At 48.5% G+C, this 19,973-nt stretch overlaps 1 protein-coding gene and 1 long non-coding RNA gene across 2 annotated transcripts in view; both read left to right on the top strand.

Moving 5' to 3' along the window:
• LOC135910363 (uncharacterized) overlaps positions 1-19,392 on the top strand; it is a 75,054-nt gene extending 55,662 nt beyond the window's left edge. The window contains exons 2-3 of the long non-coding RNA XR_010567029.1: positions 12,270-12,452; positions 17,728-19,392. This is a non-coding gene — a long non-coding RNA (uncharacterized lncRNA). The remainder of the gene's footprint in view (positions 1-12,269; positions 12,453-17,727) is intronic.
• Positions 706-2,592, top strand: LOC135910275 (uncharacterized). The gene is made up of 2 exons (XM_070523186.1): positions 706-1,424; positions 2,294-2,592. The coding sequence occupies exons 1-2, from the start codon at positions 785-787 to the stop codon at positions 2,590-2,592; spliced, it is 939 nt and encodes a 312-aa protein (XP_070379287.1). The 5' UTR covers positions 706-784.
• Positions 19,393-19,973: the final 581 nt, after the last annotated feature.

The raw sequence follows: 19,973 nt of genomic DNA, 5'->3' as shown, positions 1-19,973 counted from the left end.
AAAGGAAGTGTTATTATTTGCTTGGATACATACATACACTAGACAGGAAAGGAAAAACGTTATTACTTGTTTAGAAAACGTATATACAAAAGACAGGGAAGGTAAATGTTATTATTTGTTTTGAAAACATATATATACTAGACAGGAAAGCGAAAGCATTATTGCTTTGAAAACATATTCATACTAGATAGGAAGAGAAAGTATTATCATTTGTTTTGAAAACATATATACACAAGACAGGAAAGGGAAAGCTTTATTATTTAATTTGAAAGCATATATACACTAGACAGGGCAGGGAAAACATTACAATTTGTTCAGAAAACATATACAATAGGCATAATAGGGATAGGTCTATCATTTGTTTTAAAAACATATATACATATATTTATACACTAGTTAGGAAGAGGAACACGTTATTATATGTTTTGAAAACACAAATATCCTTGACAGGAAGGAGAAAGTGTTATGGGTTTGAAAACATATATACAGACGAGGACGACTGCGAAAGAGCCGGGCTTCTCGTCGGCTCCTGCTATTATGCCAATTAACGCAGTGTTAATTTACAGTTACCGCGATATAATTGGTACCGAAGTGTGCGCGAAGCTGCGGGACATCGACCAGTACCAGTTTTGACCAAGTGGTACGTGATTCTCTCGATTTACGAGGACTTTTTCTGTTGCGGTGCGGACTTTTCGCTAAGCCTAACGTAGGCCTCCTACGAGTACGGCCACCGGTGGCGACGGGCCCGGCCGCTAGGCCTTGCCCGGCGACAAGTACAACCAAGATGGCGTCCGAAATGGAAGTGGCCACGTCAATGGGAGACAACATGGCGTCAGCACCGAGCATCGGCAGTCTCGGCGGGCGCACTTGCATTGAAGTTCGCGGAGAGGGCATTACACCGGAAGAAGCCGAAGGCTGGTCGACCTCCGCCAAGCGCGTCAAGCAGATTATGGCCGGCAAGGAAAACGGTGAGTCCGCCGCCATTACTCGCCAGTCTAGACTCAAGACTAGGGCCACCTTTGCAAAGAGAGTTGCAGCCTCGGTAACGAAAGCGGCGAGGATGCCGACAGACATGCCGAAAGAAGACACCAAGATAGTCATGCGACCACGTGGAGGTCTCAATGTAGCGAGAACTGAGGTTTCAATAATTATGTCGGCCGTCATGACGGCGGCTCGAGTAACGAAGGAAGAAGCCAAGGCAGACACCATCTGCACGAACGCGCAGCAAAACATCATCGTGGTCAGCACCCCGGACGAGAGGCGTGCCACGCTATACTCTAAGGTCAAAGCCCTTAACATAGGAGGCAGGACATTCGAAGTCAGCGCCTACCGAACGGCGCCGGACGGCACGGTCAAGGGAGTCATCCGAGGCATAGCCGTAGACGACTCCCCGGAGGAGATAGCCGAAAACATCGTGAACCCGTGTAACCCCCTAGCGGTGGAGGCGCACAGAATCGGCAATACAACCACGGTGATAGTACTCTTCGCAGGACAGAACCGAACTACGTCAAGTATGGCTCGATATTAGTCAGGTGCGGGCTTTACCGCAAGCACTTTGACGTGTGCAGGCAATGCGGCACGGTCGGCCATAGAAGAGACGTATGCCCGAATCCTGACACCAGAGTGTGCTTCGGCTGCGGAATCGTGAATCCCAGCGAGGATCACAAACGCGAATGCAAACCCAAGTGCAAGCTCTGCGGGGGACAGCATCCAACGGGCGAGAGGGAATGCAAAAACAAGTACAAGATACCGTACGTGGTCAAAAAACGGCAATGGGAACGCAAGATGGAAGCCATGCAGCAACAACCAGATCCGGAAAGCTTTCCGCCGCTGCGAGCGCCGTCTGCCGATAGACTCCGCGGGGAATCGAGGCAGCGCGACAGCAGCCGCAAGAGGGACAACAGCAACGGAGGCAGGAGCGCCAGCCGCCACAGACCGTCGCAGTCGCAGTCGAGGGAGAGAGTCGCCTGGGCCGACACAGTCAAGGCAAACATGGCAGAGAAGAGACAACCACCAGCGCAAAACGCCGCGAAGACGATCCAAGAAGAGAACGGGATGGTAAAAGCCCTGAGAGACGAGAACGAGATGCTAAAGCGGAGAATCGCCGAACAGGACGCCACCATCAAGGAAATCAACGAGAAGCTAACGACATTAATTGCGTTGCAGCAACAGCAACAGCTGCTGCCGAAGCCCGCACAAGAGAGGAAACAAGAAGAGATAACCGAGGACGAACCAGAGGTCGAGGTGGACCCGAGAGCCACGAAAGAGGCGGGACCGGCTCCCAAGAGGAGAGCCATAGAGGGCGCCAAGGAACGAAAGATAATGGAGAGAATCGAAAAACAGGACGACAGACTCGACCGTCTTGAGGCGACCAGCAAGGTAACCAACGAACGCCTCACTGGGCTAGCGCAAACAGTTCAGCAGATGACAACAAACATACAGAGCACGATCCAGAACATGATGGCGCAGATGCAAGCACAGCTGCAGACGCAGATACAGACACAAATACAAGGTATGGAAGCACAGATCATCGCCAAACTGCAGCAATCATGGACGGGACCGCACGTACAGCAGCATCGACACCACCAGTGAGAGACCTCTTGGTCTGGCACTGGAACTGCAATGGCTTTACCGGCAAGAGAGCGGTGCTGCAGCAACACTTGCAGCAACTAACGAGGAAACCAGACGTCATAATGATTCAAGAAACACACAGCGAAGAAACGCCGAGACTACCGGGCTACCGGTCGCACGACAGCCCGCCGAGCAAAAGGGACACGTCCAAGGGCAAGGGCAGAGGGGTCTGCACCTTCGTTAGGAAAGGGATCACCTTCATGGAACACGAAACGATCGGCAGAAGCGCCATCGAACACTGCACGGTGGAAGTAATCACGGGAAAGAGGAGGAAGGAGAGCACTTTCCTGGTGAACGTCTACAGCAATCCGCCCAGGGACAACAGAAATTCAAGGCACTCTTCCACAAAGCGAGTTCAGTCGCGGGGAGCAATACGCTCGTAGTGTGCGGAGACTTTAACGCTCCGAGCCAAGACTGGGGCTACCACAGAACGACGGTCAAGGGGAGAGAGCTGATGCAAGACGCCACCGACGTGGGACTGAACCTAATCACGGATCCGGCCTTTCCCACCAGGATCGGCACATCGGTTACGAGAGACACCACTCCGGACCTTACCTTCGTCAAAACTGACGGAGGATCGAGAGAAGCAACATGGAGAAACACGGGCCAAGAGCTGGGCAGCGATCACTACATCGTAGAGGTCGTCGTACCGCTCGAAGGCCAAGGGAACAGCGGCATAAGGAAGCATCGCATTACGGACTGGGACGCCTTTCGAAAGGCGCTACCCGCGGTGCAACTGGACATTACAGACATCGAGCAATGGGCGGCCAACGTCGTTGAGACGACGGAAGGAGCCACCAGAGAGCTGGAGACGGACGAACGGATAGACAAGATGGACAGTCGGCTGGCCCACCTGATAGAAGCCAAGCAGTCCATAAAGGCGAGGTGGCAGAAGCGACGAACCAACCGAAGTCTAAGGAAGAAGATCGCCGAGCTCAACAGGCAGATCGAGGTCCACTGCGGGGTGCTATGCACCCAACAGTGGAACGAGGCCTGCAACGAAGCCGACGGACGGATGCACAAGGGCAAGACGTGGAACATGCTGCGGCACCTCCTCGACGAAACCAAGACCAAGGGCCACCAACAAAACAACCTGGCCAGGATCCTACACAAGGCGATCTGCGAACACGGGGAGGACGAGGTCAAGAGGCGCTTGGACGCCAAGTACCTACCGACCACCCCCACGGAAAGACACCCAGATTACCAAGGAAACGAGAACGAGACGCTAGACCGAGACATCCAGACGTGGGAAGTCAGAATTGCCCTGCAGGATCTCAATGGCGGGTCCGCCGCGGGTCCCGATCGAGTGACCAACAGAGCGCTCAAGAACCTCAACGAAGCGGCCATCGAAGCGCTCACGAACTTCTACAACAAGTGCTGGCAAGAAGGAAGGCTGCCCAAGCAATGGAAAGCAGCCAAGACGATCCTCATCCCCAAGCCTGGCAAGCCGCCCAACATAGAGAACCTCAGGCCGATCTCGCTGACTTCGTGCGTGGGAAAGGTCCTCGAGCACGTTCTCATGAACAGGTGGCAGCGTTACCTGGAAGAATCGGAGCTTTACCCAAATTCCATCATCGGGTTTCGTAAGAAGCTCGGGACGCAAGACGCCATGATCTTACTGAAGAACGAGATCATCGACGATATGACGGGCACCAATGACAACAGAGCCATACTCGGGCTGGACTTGCAGAGCGCCTTCGATAAAGTGAGGCACTCGGCTATCTTGGCCTAAGTATCCAGGCTAAACATGGGCAGAAGGACTTACCAGTACATCAAAGACTTCTTGACGGAACGGACCACCGAAATCTGCGCGGGAGACCTGAAGCTCGAAGAGAAGAAGCTGGGCAGCGTGGGAACTCCGCAGGGCTCGGTGATCTCCCCGCTACTCTTCAACCTCGTGATGATCGGGGTGGCCAACCGGCTAGAAAGAGTAGCGGGAGTCCGGCACACCATCTACGCCGACGACGTTACGCTATGGGTACCGGGAGGAAGCGACGGACACATCGAGACAACGCTGCAAGAAGCGGTCAACGCCATCGCGGAGCAGCTGGGCGGGTCTGGACTCGTATGCTCTCCGGCCAAGTCAGAACTGCTGGTGATTCCACCGACAGGAGCGGGCAGGAAAAGAAAGAATATGGAAGCCAAGTACGAGCGTCCCAAGATTACGATCAAGACAGCGGGAGGACAGGTAATACCGGAGGTCGAGAAGATTCGAGTGCTCGGGCTGCTCATCCAGCGAAACCGTGTTAACGGTGAAACGGTCAACAAGCTCGTGGGCAAAGCGGCCGCGGCAATGAGACTCATCAAGAGGGTGTCCAACAGAAGAGCGGGGATGAAGGAGGAGAGCCTGACTAGGCTCGTTCAATCCTTCGCAGTTAGCCACATAACGTACGTTGCCGCCTTCCACAACTGGAGGCCGAGCGAACGTAACAAGATAGACGCCACCATACGCAAGGCGTATAAGGCGGCACTCGGCCTCCTCGGGAGCACGAGTACCGAAAAATTCATGGCGCTGGGAGTCCACAACACGCTGGACGAAATAGCCGAAGCACAGAGAACGGCGCAACTCGAGCGTCTCTCTGAAACGAGAACCGGAAGACAGATACTGCGGGACCTTGGCCTCGAGCCGAGGGAAGCCAACCAGCAGGAAGACGTACCTATACCGGATAGCATCAACAGAAAGCTCAGGGTCTACCCGATCCCGAGGAACGTGAACCCCGAGCACAACAAGGAGCGGAGGTTGGCGAGGGCCAGGGCTCTCGTGGACCTCCACGCCAGAGAAGAAGGAGCCGTCTACGTGGACGCGGCGGAGTATCGAGGGAGCAGCGACGCATACGCGGTGGTGGCTGTCGGGGCATCGACGGGTTGTTGTGCCATTACCACAAGCCCGGATTCCGAATCTGCAAGATGCGGAATCTATCCTGCGAGCGCCCTAATTCTCCCTTCACAAGTCAAGATGCTGAGCCGTCGTGCGGGGGCTGTGGGAGAAGCCTCGGCGAGCCGCATGTTTGGACGTGTCGGCGTGTGCCAGACAGCCCGGCGCCGCACCTCCCTTGCCTGGAGGTCACCGCGCGCGCGAACTTTGAACCGGGTGGCCAGCGCGGTCGCTGGTTGGACCCCTCGGACGACCGTCGTGTGCTGACTTTGTATTGGGCCGTTTGAGTGACAATGGTTCCTCGGGGATTATAAAAGCAGCGACACGCCGCCTGAAAAACAGGATCCGCCGACCCACCGGGAGACAGTGTCGCTCCCGACTGGGGGGAGATGTGTCACGCGTTTTCGCCGGACGTCGTCGTGCGAGAACAGTCGCGTTTGTTGTGAGCACTCGGTCCCAGTGCCGACCCGTTCATGTCCTGTATGATAACCTGTATATAATGTATAAAGTCCCTTTTGTTATTCTCATCGACGCCAGGCTCGGAGTCTTCGCTACCAACGCTCTGTCACGAAACGGGTGACGAGCGCTACGGGACCACAAAGCCGTAATCGGGGTGCAGCGGTGAAAGTTCGTAACACTGCTGGCACCGGTTGGATGTCGTAACACTGGATGGCAGCTACGGGATTGACCGGCATCAGCTACCTCGGCGCGGTGAGTGCCTGAAGTTTACCTCAAACACCAGACTTTCTTTGACACAGGTTATAGTAGCTTAGGGAAGGATTTGGTGTTGCATTGTGATAACCTTGTGTGTTTCAAGCCTAGTAAGAGTGTTTTGAAAACCAGGGGATGCTGAGGGGGTAAACAGGGCAGTGTGTGAAATACTTGCATATGTCTTACTAGTAGTGTTATAGTAGCGTACGGCAGGTATATTCAAAAAGGGTAAACAGCAGGAGGACAGTGTGAACGATGGAGAAGTACAAGGTGAAGGAACTTCTCGAAATTTGTGAGGAGTTGGGCATTGAGTTGGGCTCAACCAAAAGAAAGAATGCGATCCTTGAGGTCATGAGGACTGGGGACGTAACGGCTGAGGAAGCCGCTGAGGCCTGGGCGGATATCAACGAACGTCGGGAAAGGGAGGAGAAGGAACGTTGCGAGCAGGAAAGGAGAGAAAAGGAACTTCGCGAGGAGGAAAAGGAGGAAAGGAGAGAGAGGGAGCGACGTGAGCACGAGCTTAAAATGAAAGAGTTGGAGATCCGAAATAACTCGCCGGCGCCTAGTCTCACTTCTAATGTTCCAAGAATACGCGATCAACTTCCACCCTTTGTCGTCGGAGAGGATATGGCCAAATACCTCGTGAAATTTGAGCACGTGTGCGAACGGAATAGCATTGAGCGATCCCTTTGGGCACAGAATCTGTTAGCGTTGCTTCCTGGGGAGGCATCAGACGTAATAACTTGCTTATCGAAAGAGGCGTTTGAGAGCTACAGTGATGTGAAGGAAGCGCTACTGCGGAAGTACAAATTGTCGCCCGAAGCTTTCCGGCAGAGGTTCCGGTATGCAAAAAAGGGTAAGGAGTCGAATGTTGACTTCGCGTTTCGTCTAAAAGCCGACTTGGTGGAATGGCTGAAGGGCGAAGAGGTTTACGACGACCGCGACAAAATTGTCGAATGCATCGCGTTGGAGCAGTTCTACCGTTGCATTGATGAGGATGTCCGGCTCTGGCTGCAAGATAGGCTACAGGATGTTAAGCTAAACAAGGCAGCAGAGTTAGCGGAAGAGTATTACACACGCCGCAGCTTGCACAGCAAGGCAGTGCGCGTAGAAAAAGCTGATAGGAGAGATTGGTTTTCCGGGAAGCCCGACGAACGGAAGCAAATCACGCGTCGCGAGTTTCGGGACGACGAATCCCTTACCAAAGAAACTGTAAGGGAAGGACAGAATGCATCTCAGAATGATGACGATGGTCCGAAACAGCGAAACGAAATGACGCGTTCTTTTGAAAAACGGAAACCGTTAACCTGCTACAATTGCAAAAAGCAAGGGCACATCGCTGCAAGCTGCCCAGAGAGAATTGCTTTTGCAACGATACAGGAAACTCACAAGAACATACGTCTATTGGAGCCCTATGTGCAGGAAATTAAGGTAAACGGCAAGAAGTGCCGAGCACTGCGGGACTCTGCAGCAACTATGGACGTTGTTCACCCGTCTTTCGTCTCCTCGAGGGATTTTACGGGAGAGTGCGTTAGGATACGGCAAGTGGCCGAGAAGGAGAGCGTCTGTTTACCGATCGCAACGGTTATCATTGAAGGAGAATTTGGGAAACTTAACACCGAAGCCGCTGTGTCAGCCGCCCTCCCGGAGCAATTTTCCTACCTCTTCTCAAATAGCTCGGAGCAGCTGCTGAGGGATCAGGGCAAATCATTCTTTGCCGACGTGGTGTACATGGCCCCCACGCGATCCAAAGCGCGCCCGCTGTCGAGGGAACTTGACTTAGCGTCGGTGAGCGAAAGGCGGTGCGGCACACGGACCGATCACAGTAACTTGAGTGGCGAGCAGTCACGGGAGAGGCAGAGCTCGGAGGCTGGCCTAGACGAGCGGGTCCTGGAGGTGAGTGGGAGTGACGCGTGCAGTGCTAGCCGCGATAGAGACGCGACGCCGCAATTAGGCGACGCGGGCTCCACACTCGCTCCGGTTTCCGCCAGCTGGCAGGAGCAGGCTGCAGTTGAAAGGGAAACTCGGATTCGCGAGCAACAGGAAGATTGTTCACTAGCCGATCTGAGGAAGAGCGTCAAACGGGGAGTGAAAAAAAAGAGGGTTTCATTTGGTAAGGAATCTGGCTTATTGTACCGCCGCTACACGGATAAGCAGGGTCGCAAATATAAGCAGCTTCGGATTCCGCGAAAATATCGCCGGGAAAAATGAATGACCTCAGTTGCTTCCTCAGTAGTATGTTTTCGGTCCAAAGCGATTTCAAGGGGACCATTCTATTTGTCATTATTATTGCTGATTAATAATTGTTTCTATTTTGTTGCCTTGTTAATTTGAAAACTGGTTGCTTGAGCCTTGTGTACTAGATCGTACACCTGCCTCCTGTTGCAGCGGGAGCAAAAGGGGGATAGCTATTTAGTTAGGTTGATTTGGATTATGGCCTTGTCTGGTGTTTGACGGGAGACAGAGGGCACTTGTTCGTGTTGGGTGTTGCCTTTTGCCGGTCGGTTTTGCAAGCTGCAGAACGACCAAGCGGGACCAGTGGCGAGAAGCAAGGTCTTGGGAACGACCCGAGCGGAGCTGGTCAAGGTGCCTTGGCGACGACGCGGTGAGCAGAGCTCCTGTCCTGGCGAGTCGGACCTGGGCACGTGAAGTTACCTGGCGTCCCGACACTGGACGTGAACTTGGACGAGCCTGACGAACGTGCGCGCCCGGCATCCGAGCCACGTGGAGGCAGCTCGTCTTCCCGGCGCCTTATCTGAGGGCGGGGATGCTGTTGTGCCATTACCACAAGCCCGGATTCCGAATCTGCAAGATGCGGAATCTATCCTGCGAGCGCCCTAATTCTCCCTTCACAAGTCAAGATGCTGAGCCGTCGTGCGGGGGCTGCGGGAGAAGCCTCGGCGAGCCGCATGTTTGGACGTGTCGGCGTGTGCCAGACAGCCCGGCGCCGCACCTCCCTTGCCTGGAGGTCACCGCGCGCGCGAACTTTGAACCGGGTGGCCAGCGCGGTCGCTGGTTGGACCCCTCGGACGATCGTCGTGTGCTGACTTTGTATTGGGCCGTTTGAGTGACAATGGTTCCTCGGGGATTATAAAAGCAGCGACACGCCGCCTGAAAAACAGGATCCGCCGACCCACCGGGAGACAGTGTCGCTCCCGACTGGGGGGAGATGTGTCACGCGTTTTCGCCGGACGTCGTCGTGCGAGAACAGTCGCGTTTGTTGTGAGCACTCGGCCCCAGTGCCGACCCGTTCATGTCCTGTATGATAACCTGTATATAATGTATAAAGTCCCTTTTGTTATTCTCATCGACGCCAGGCTCGGAGTCTTCGCTACCAACGCTCTGTCACGAAACGGGTGACGAGCGCTACGGGACCACAAAGCCGTAATCGGGGTGCAGCGGTGAAAGTTCGTAACACTGCTGGCACCGGTTGGATGTCGTAACAGGGTGCAACGAAGACTGCGGCGAGCGTCCGGACTCGAGAGGCACACCGGGCGGAGGAGGTGGCCATCGCCTTGGCCATCCCCGACCCCGGATGCACTACAGTGTTGTGTGACTCTAGAACGGCAGTGAAGAACTACGCCAAGGGTAGGGTATGTAGTGAGGCCGCGCGCATACTGCGCAAGGCCGAACACATCGAACACAAAAGACCTGTGGTGATCAAGTGGTTTCCGGCCCACATGGGCAGTGACGTGTCGGAACGCGGGAACGTGAACCACAACGAGACGGCCAACTCAGCCGCGCGAGGACTAACCAACCGCGCAGCTGCAAGCACGGCCGACTCGGAGTGTTGGTCGCGGTGCAGTGCCAAGGACAAGATGACCACCTTCAACGAAATAGTGAAGTGGTACAGACTTAACAGACAGACTATGCCGCCACCTCATCCGGGGCTTACCCGGAAGGAGGCAGTGCTATACAGGCAATTACAGACGGGGTCCCTGCTCACCCCGGTGCTAGCTAAGCACGTGTGTCCGAGCGTGTACGCAAGTGACGTTTGTAGACTGTGCGCTAAGGAGAGAGCCACCGCGGCCCACATCCTTCGGGACTGTAGTATAAATCCGCGTGAAGCCAGCGAGAAGACAACGATCCCGCCGCAGCTAGAGGCTGCAACGAGGAGTTATGACCAAGAGACACTACTCAAGGCCGTCCAGCAGGTCTCGGCAGCTCTAGAGAGGCAGCGACCGCGCGAAACCGAGGAGAAGGGAGCAGCACCCCCAGGAAGGGGGCGGCGACCCTCTCGGATCCCCGGAAGTAGCGAGGCACGCAGACCTCGAGGAGCACAATGCACGAGACTGACGTAGTGGCCGCGTCGCGGTGAAAGCTTGTCCTCCCTGCGTGGAGGGAGCCTAACCGACTCTGCAGGCATTTTCACTAAAGTTGTTCTCTCTCTCTATATATACAGACGACATGAAAGGGAAAGCTTGATTATTTGTTTTGAAAACATACACTAGACGGGAAAGAAATTGTGTTATTATTTATTTTAAAGATACACATACACTAGGCAGGAAAGGGAAAGTATTTTTCTTTGTTTTGAAATCATATATAAACGAGACAGGAAATAGAAAGTGTCATTATTGGTTTTGAAAACTTATATGCATTAGGCAGGAAAGGTAAATCATTATTATTTATTTTGAAAACATATGTACACTAGACAGCAAAAGGAAAGCATTAATATCGTTTGTAAAAAATACATACAATAGACAGGAAAAGGAAAGCATAGTTATTTGTTTTGAAAGCATGTATGGACGAGACAGGAAGGTGAAAGCGTTATTGCTTTTAAAACATACATACACTACACGGGAAGGGGAAAGCATTATTTGTTTTGAAAGCATACATACACTAGACAGGAAAGGAAAAGTATCAATTTTTGTTTTGAAAACGTACAGACAATAGACAGGAAAGGAAAATCATTACTATTTGCTTCGAAAACATATATAAACTGGACAGGAAAGGGAAAGCATTATTATTTGTTTCGAATAATTATATACACTATACAGGAAAGGGAGAATGTTATTATTTGTTTTGAAAACAAATACACAATGAACAGGAAAGGTAAAGGTTATTTGTTTTGAAAAGATATATACACTAGACAGGAAGGGGTAAGTGCTATAGTTTTGAAAACATAGGAAAGGGACAGCGTTATTATTTGCTTCGAATACTTATATGACTGGAAAGGAAAGGGAAAGCATCGTTATTTGTTTTGTAAACATATGTGCACAAGACAGGAAGTGCAAAGTGCTGTTATTTTGAAAACATATGTAGCTATAAATGAAAGGAAAATTATTAGTATTTCTACTGGAAACAAATATACACTAGACAGGAAGGGTACAGCATTATTATTTGTTTTTAAAACATATATACACTAGAGAGGAAAGAGAAAGCGTTATAATTTATTTTGAAAACATTATACACTAGACAGGAAATGAAAAGGTCATTGTTTGTTTTGAAAACAAATGTACATTAGACAGGAAGGGGAAGGCTTTATTATTTTGAAACCCTGTATACACTAAAAAGGAGAGGGAAAGCACCAATTTGTTGTTTTGAAAACAAACATACACTAGACAGGAAAGAAAAGCATTATTATTTGTTTTGAAAACATATATGCACTAGAAAGTGAGGGGAAAGCATTATCATTTGTGTCGAAATAATATATACACAAGGCAAGAGAGGGAAAGCGTTATTACATGTTTTGAAAACACATATACACTAGACAAAAAGGGGAAAGCATCGTTATATTGAAAACATGTTTACACTAGGAAAGAAGTGGAAATCATTATTATTTGTTCTGAAAACAAAGATACAGTAGACAGGAAAGGGAAAGCAATATTACTTGTTTGGGAAACATATATACATTCGACAGGAAAATAAAAGAATTTGATTTGATTTGTAAACATATATACACTAGACAGGAAAGGGAAAGCATCATTATTTCTTTTAAAGACATGTATACACTACACAGGAAAACGAAAGCGTGGTTATTTGTTTTGAAAAATATACACACCATACAGGAAGGATTGGATTGGATTGGAGCCAATTTTATTTGTGCCTGCAGTTGGCCACTCGCGCCCCCCGACATGGGCCTACGTCATCTACGAAGTCGCCGTTACTCGGCATGTGTCTCCGCTCGCCATTGCCGGCTCGCTGGGTCCCTGCCTTTCGAGCGCCCCTAGGACCTGCTGGACGGCCCAGAGCTGTTCGTCTTAGTCGTAGCTCTTCGCGGCTGCCTCGAGCTACGGTGGGTGGTTCTTGTTTCTGCTTCTTCTGGATTTTTAATGCAGTCCCACAAGATCTGCGTCTAATCTGCCATCTCCCTCTGGCAGACTCTGCACTTATCGGTCGGATATGCCTCTGGGTACATGCGATGCATCTGTCCTGGGCTCGGTAGTGATCCGGTCTGGAGCTGTCTCAGTAGTACCGCCTCCGCTCGACTCAGCCTTGGGTGTGGGGGCGGGAGAGGTCTGCGAGCAAGGCGGTAGGCCTTCGTGATTTCGTTGTAGTCCGTCATTCGGTTCTTGGTTCCGAACCACGTCGGACGGACTGTCGCCGAGATGCGGTTGGTTAGCGCTCGCGCCGCTGTGTGTGCCGTCTCATGGTAGAGAAAGTGTTATTCCTTTGCAAACCTGAACAAACTATACAAGAAAGGGAAAGCATTATTAATTGTTTTGAAAACATATATAAGGACAAGAAAGGGAAAGCGTAATTACTTGCTTTGAAAGCACGTGCACACTAGACAGGAAATGGAAAGGCTGTTATTTGTTTTCAAAAATTATCTACACTAGACAGGAAGCATTACTATTGGCTTCGAAAACCTATTAACCTAGACAGCAAAGGGAAAACGCTATATATTGTTTTGAAAACAAATATACACTAAACTGGAAAGGAAAAGCATAAATATCTGTTTTGAAAACATATATACAGAAGACAGAAAAGCGAAAGTGTTATTACTTGCTTCGAATATATATATAAACTGGACAGATAACGGAAAGCATTATTATTTCTTTTCAAACACACACACACACTAACTGCAAGGGGAAGGAGTTATTGCTTTTAAAACAAAGATACAGTACACAAGAAGAGGAAAGCATTATTATTTGTTTTGAAAACGTATATGCACAAGACAGGAAAGGGAAAGTGTTAATATTTGCTTCGAATACATATATATAAACTGGACAGAAAAGGCAAATCATTATTATTTGTTTTGAAACATACACTAATAAGAAGGGGAAGGCGTTATTGCTTTTAAAACAAAAATACAGTACACAAGAAGGGGACAGCATTATTTGCTTTGAAATCATACATACACCAGATAGGAAAGTAAAGGTTATTTCTTTAGAAAAGATATATACACTAGACAGGAGGGGGAAGGTATTGTTGTATTGAAAACATATATACACAAGACAGGAAAGGGAAAGCGTCACTATTTGCTTTGAAAACATATATAAACTGCACAGGAAAGGGAAATTGTTATTATTTGTTTTGAATACACACTACACTATACACTAGAATATACACTAGACAGGAAGGGGAAGGCGTTAATATTTTGCAAACATATATACACTAGGAATGAAAGGGAAAGCACTATTCTTGTTTTGAAAACAAATACACACTAGACAGGAAAGGAAAAGCAATATTATTATTAGAAAACATATATACATTTGAGAGGAAGGGGAAAGTATCATTATTTGTTTTGAAAAGAAATATACACAAGATAGGAAAGGGAAGGGTTGTTATTTCTTTTGAAAACATATGTGCACAAGATAGGAAGTGGAAAGCATTACTATTCGTTTTGAAAGCATATATTCACTAGTGATGAAGGGAAAAGCGTTTTCATGTCAAAAACATATAGATACTAGAAAAGAAAGGGAAGTCATTAGTATTTATTCTGAAAACAAACATACACTAGACAGGGAAGGGAAAGCGTTCATATTTGTTTGGAAAACATGTATATACTAGACAGGAAAAGGAAAACATTATTATTTGTTTTGAAAAGATATATGCAGTGGACAGGAAGGAGAAAGCGTTATTGCTTTTAAAACATATATACAGTACATAGGAAGGGGAAAGCATCATTGTTTGTTTTCAAAACATATACATACTAGACAAGAAAGGGAAAGTGTTATTATTTGTTTTGGAAACATATACGCTAGACAAGAAAGGGAAAGCATTATTATTTGTTTTGCAAACATATATGCACTCTACAGGAAAGGGAACGCGTTAATATTTGTCTCGAAAACATATATGCACTCAACAGATAAGGGAAAGCGAGGGGCAGGCTGGCAAATGGCAGAGGAATGGGCAGAATGCTTGCCTTTTCTTCAGAATGGAGGCGACAGAAACAGAAATGGAAGATAGGAAGAAGGGGAGGTAAGAGGAACGAAAGAGCAAAATGACAAATCTAGAAGCATCAAGCAGAAGAGACGGATTACAGGTGAAGTATTGCATTTCAAATCCCCGGTTCTGCCAGCTATAGGCGCTTTATTCTTTTTCTGTCGCATCCAAGCTATGTGTCTATAGAGAGCACAGAGTGATTTGCGTACCCTTGTTTGACATTACTGAATTGGGCAGCAGCTCTGTTAGGAACCAGCACGCTTCCAGTGTGGCCGAGTGCGAGCATTCCACAAATAAATCAGTTCAAGCACCCGCTTAAGCACCACCGACATTATGCGAGCGAAAAGGAAGAAATCAAGTTAGGCATTGATGCGTGCGCAGCCCTGTTTCTGTGCACAGTAGTCACATGCTGTTCTCTCCTTGTGCCTTCACGAGTAGGTAAACGCAGCTCATTCATCTGCTTGAATAACTCAGGGAACGAAAACCCGCAACGTTTCGTGTACCCTTGTCACACTTGCCGCATGACGCAACAATCGCTGCGGCCTGTCACGAAGTCGCCACGCACAACCGATCGCTTCCTGTTCACCACTTTTCTGGTATTCGAAAGACAGTTTTGGAGGCTGGTTGACATCTGTTGGCTTTCCGTTCGGACGGAGAACCGAGCAGAGGCTAAATAAAGACGCCGAAAGGCCGCAAACGACACTGTTACCCCAAGGACGCCGCGCAGGGATGCAGGGCGCACACTTTCACGTAGTTTACGACAGCAAAACGAATAGCCACGCTGGCAAACGTGCTGGGCACGAAGTATTTTTCTGTATAAAGTATATATCGAGTGTTTTTTTCCGGGCGGCGCGGAAAGAAAACTCGTGCGGCGATTGCAGATCACACGAACACAAGCTTCTCACGTATCTTCGTGTGGTTGCAGGGCTGTTGCGTGAGTCGCGTCCTCTTTCGCCGGTCGTTGCTGCAGCATACGACCATAGTGTATACCGTCGGACGCCTAATTTTTAGCACATCCCGCTTCTCGCAATATCCAGAAAACAGACGGCTTAGAAGGTGCGGTAAGAACGGTTCTAAAAAAACAACACCGCAGCGAGCCAACACCAACCGTGCCGTAAGTATAGCCATTTCCTCCCGTCTCCCGCGGTTCTCGCAAGAAGGCAGCACCTAGTGCCGAGAATACCGATGCTGCTGAAACTCTCGGCACGAGGCTGTAAGAAATGTGGGGCAACTGGCACGGGAATTGTCCAATTCTGCCGTAAAGTCACACTTTGAAATGGCGGCATTTCGGGCTAACCCGGTTAAAGTCAAGAGGGCTGCTAATTCGGCATCTCCGATTGGCTCAAAACCACGTGATTACCCAGTTTGACAATACGGCGGAACTTCACGGCGTGCAGAATAACACCCCTATGCTGCGCTTGATACATCAGATGCGACGCCGTGGAAGCTACGCAAGTAGTCAGGTCAATAAATTGTATCACTCCGCGCGTTCCGTCTACGTTTCGCTGCGCACGAGCGGCGTTTGTTCACTCGAGCATACATGTGAGGCTGCCGCTACCGGATGCAAATGAATATCAACGAAAAGCGAATTCATGTAAAAAAACGTGTTAGCAGCCAAATGAGCACATGGTTTGTTTCGAAGGGTAAATTTTGATTTTCATTCACAAAGTGCTTCATATACAAAACGTTTTCTCAAAATCGGTCAAAAGACAGCGGTTTCTAAACTGCGAACGCAGCAACTGCAGAAAGTGTCTCTAGCCTCCAGAGCATTGCACCTGATATAAGAAGATATATATGATATATATGATATATGAAGATATATGAAGTCTGAGGGCAGCCCCTTGTGTCGATGGTAATGCCACGCCTGACGCCCTCGCTGCTAGGCTCAGCTGCCCTCAACACTACGGGCGCGGCCTTCTGGCGGGGACTGTGTAATATGGGAGAGAAACGCTGTACTTGAGATGTGCTTGTGTTTGTTGTGTTTTGATGCGAGAGCATTATATGGCTCGACGTTCCGAAAATCCGGCGTAGTAGTTGGCGTGACCATCGACGGAGAACCGTCGACCTTTCGTGGGAGTCTAACACACTATCATTGGTGTTAATTAAGGCGAAGATAGGCAAGGCACAGTTAATTAAGACGCGGTTATATAGGATAGAGGTAATTAAGGCACCCGAACCCGCGGCCTTTGGTGAGAGTCTAGCCCTCAGGCTTTGGTGGGAGTCGAACTCACGACCTTGCGCTGTGGTATAATGTCGAAGCATCGCGCTGTGGTCGCAAAGCTTGCACAGAAATCCACGTGGGGGTACCTAAGTGCCTCTTGAATTTTTTTAGACATGTTCTTATGCACTTGGTGCAGTTCTCTGTTCTCTGCATATTCCGAGAAGCGGGATGTACGAAAATAATTTGTCTGATGACACTGTGCTGTCCTATGCTGCACCATCAACCAGTGAAAGAGGACGCGAAACGTGCAACAACCCTGCGACATACACGGAGAAAGGACAAGCTCGTGTTCGTGTGATGTGTATTCGCCGCTCGAGCTGAGTCACGTCAAATAAAAAAACAACCTCTCCGTTACCAGAATGCTACAAACGAATTATACTTTGCTGTGATTTTGAAGAACTCAGTGTATTATTACAATGAGCTTATGTAATTATTTAAGAAGATTTGATTATCAAACTTTTAAACTATGGATGCAAACTAAAAAGCCTTTAGTGTGAAATTTGTGAAGTCCTACTTAGGAATATATGAATAATTTTGCTCCGTGATGATAGCTGCTCTGGTTTTAGTTTTTGAGGGCTGCGAGGACTATGTGCATAAAGTAATTCTTTATTTCCATTAAGTGTCTGTGCCAACTTGCCCGAATTTCTGTTATTACGATCGATAAAGATGGACTACGTCGTGCTCTAAAAGAGGCCGACACTGGACTTCACAAGTTTCGAAAACTCTTGCTGAGCTACGATTTCCCAACTACGAGGAAATAGTTTTGAAATTCGTGACGTCACATCGACTTAGCGGCGCAGGCATTTCGGTGCAGAATTTTAAGAAAATCGAACTTTGACCTTCATTTTCTCTAGTAATAATCGACCTCTCACCGGAAAAATTGACCAAAGTAGAATTTTGAAAGTGCACTCGATCATTCTGCTCAACTGACTAAGCTTTTCTTTTTTCTCTCTCTTTCTAGTCCTTTTGACTTCTTCACCTGACGCCCTGTTCTGGTTTAGTCGGGCCTCTTTCCGGAACAGTGATCGCAGCATCTACGACCTTCGCACTTATCTCCGCTGGAGGTCGTTCCTTTGTGTTGTTTGTCCTGAGCAGCTCGCGGAATTTAGGGCTGAAGCCGCGCTTCGAAAGACGCGTCCCAAGCTGATACTAAGAATCGCTTCGCTTTCTCGATTGCAAGGAGAGATCGGAAGACGGAAATACTGGTGATTCCTCGTATACAGAGGCCCTCGAAAACGCGCCAAATTTAGTCGATAAGAAGATACGGCAAGGAATCTCCGCGGGCACACTTTTGTTTCTTTTTCTTTCCTTCTCTCGGATTGACTCTGAAACATAATGGTAGAGGACACACTGCGGGGTGAACCAAATGGCTTCCCGGTAGTGACGTCATAGCTGTTATCGACACCTTTCCTTTTTGCACCGCGGTGGCGCTGCTATTGGGGCGTCTGCACTTGCCGTTTTGACTAGGGCAGAAAGAAACAGCGAAAATGTGTACGATATAGCGAGGCTTTCATGTTAGACCACGCGTTCAGAAAATGGCGGTTCCTCAGTGGTTTATGCGGTTAGTGTCGCCTACGCGAGGAACAGGCGTTTCCGGTGAAAGAAAAAATAAAGCGGAAGTGACGCCGTATCTGGCAAGAAAACAAATGACGCCATTTTTTATACTGGCACTTTGTTTTTTGTCCCGTTTATTTTAATTTTAATTTATTATTAGGTTTTGCAGGCTTCGAATGAGGGCGGTATTTCTAAACTTCCTACAACTCGACGCGACTCCGCTGTGGATTAAGCACTGGCAGTTTCAAACCGCTCTCGATGGACGCTGTGATGATGGCTGCTTAGGTTTAAAGCCTTATCATAAGCGGACTAAGGTCTAGTGACAACTGCATGAAATTTAGGCACACTGCCGTCCCACCTTACTTTCGGCGCGAGAAGGAATATTCGGCGTGTTTGTGACCTTGTTAAATTTGCCCTCGGTTATTATTTATTTCGCAGCCGAATAAGCGCACTCGGTGGTGTGCCATGTGTTTCTTTCATCGTTTTATTCTTTGTAATGCATGAAGCGGTTTCTAAAGCCCAGGGTGACACTCCATAGTGCCAGGGATGAAACAAAAGTACTTCTATTTATGCCCGAACTTTTGACAAGAAATCAGTTTTGTTGGCTGAAAACCACGAAACAAGAATTATGCAGTGTTACCTAAAGTTCGAACCAGCCATGGCAATGAAAAGAAAACATACATCAGCACTGCGTGCTTCAAACATCTTGTGCCTCGCAATCACAACGTGCCATGAACATTGCTGCCGCCCTGCCTCTACACTAGAGCTTCTAAGGAATGAGTATGCTCACCGTAACATTCCGAAAACAACCAGAATACAGAACAGCTTTCGCTCAAACTTCGAAAAGTCATTCTTGCTTTGCGAATCTCTCATAGATATTTGGCACTTCTAAATTTTCGACCAGCTGGCAGGTGGTAAAGATCTAGATTTATGTTCGAGGTCGACGTATATTCCGGTTTATAGAGTTTGTTTTACAGTTTTTCGAAAGGAAGTCATGTGTGCTTAGAACAACCCAAACCACTTTATATTTCGCCCTTTTGCAGGATTACAGGAATGATGCGTGTGTGAGAACCTTGGCGTAGACTAAGAAGCTTATGTGGCGTTCTTCACGTAAGAATAAGTCAGTCAGTCCAATCAATCAATCAATCAATCAATCAATCAATCAATCAATCAATCAATCAATCAATCAATCAATCAATCAATCAATCAATCAATCAATCAATCAATCAATCAATCGATCAATCAATCAATCACCTCACTCTATTATTACTTCAATCAAGTCAAACGATCAATAGATCGATCAATCGATCGATAACATGAAACATGCCCTCATCAGGATTGAAAATATCCAATGTACGAGAAAACAAACAACTTTTCTACATGTAAGCTGAAATCTTGCTTGTGGGCAAACTCGCCGCCTGGACATATCCTTTGCGTAGCCTGGGTAACCTCAGTGCTCCTCTGATGCTGGCCTGTCGATCTCAGCAGCCGCAGGAAGATCACTGAATCCGGCACTTTTCCGGTGTTCCTTACACCCTTCAAATGAAAACTTTTCAAGAAACACCTTGACTGACGATGTAACACACCTCGGAAATACTGGCGCTTAGCATACGTAAAATACGCGCCACTTGTATTCAAAAATAACACGGAGAA

The sequence above is a fragment of the Dermacentor albipictus genome, chromosome 8 (genome assembly GCF_038994185.2).
Source record: "Dermacentor albipictus isolate Rhodes 1998 colony chromosome 8, USDA_Dalb.pri_finalv2, whole genome shotgun sequence".
Lineage (NCBI taxonomy): Eukaryota > Metazoa > Arthropoda > Arachnida > Ixodida > Ixodidae > Dermacentor > Dermacentor albipictus.
This window is presented reverse-complemented; position numbering and strand designations above follow the sequence as displayed.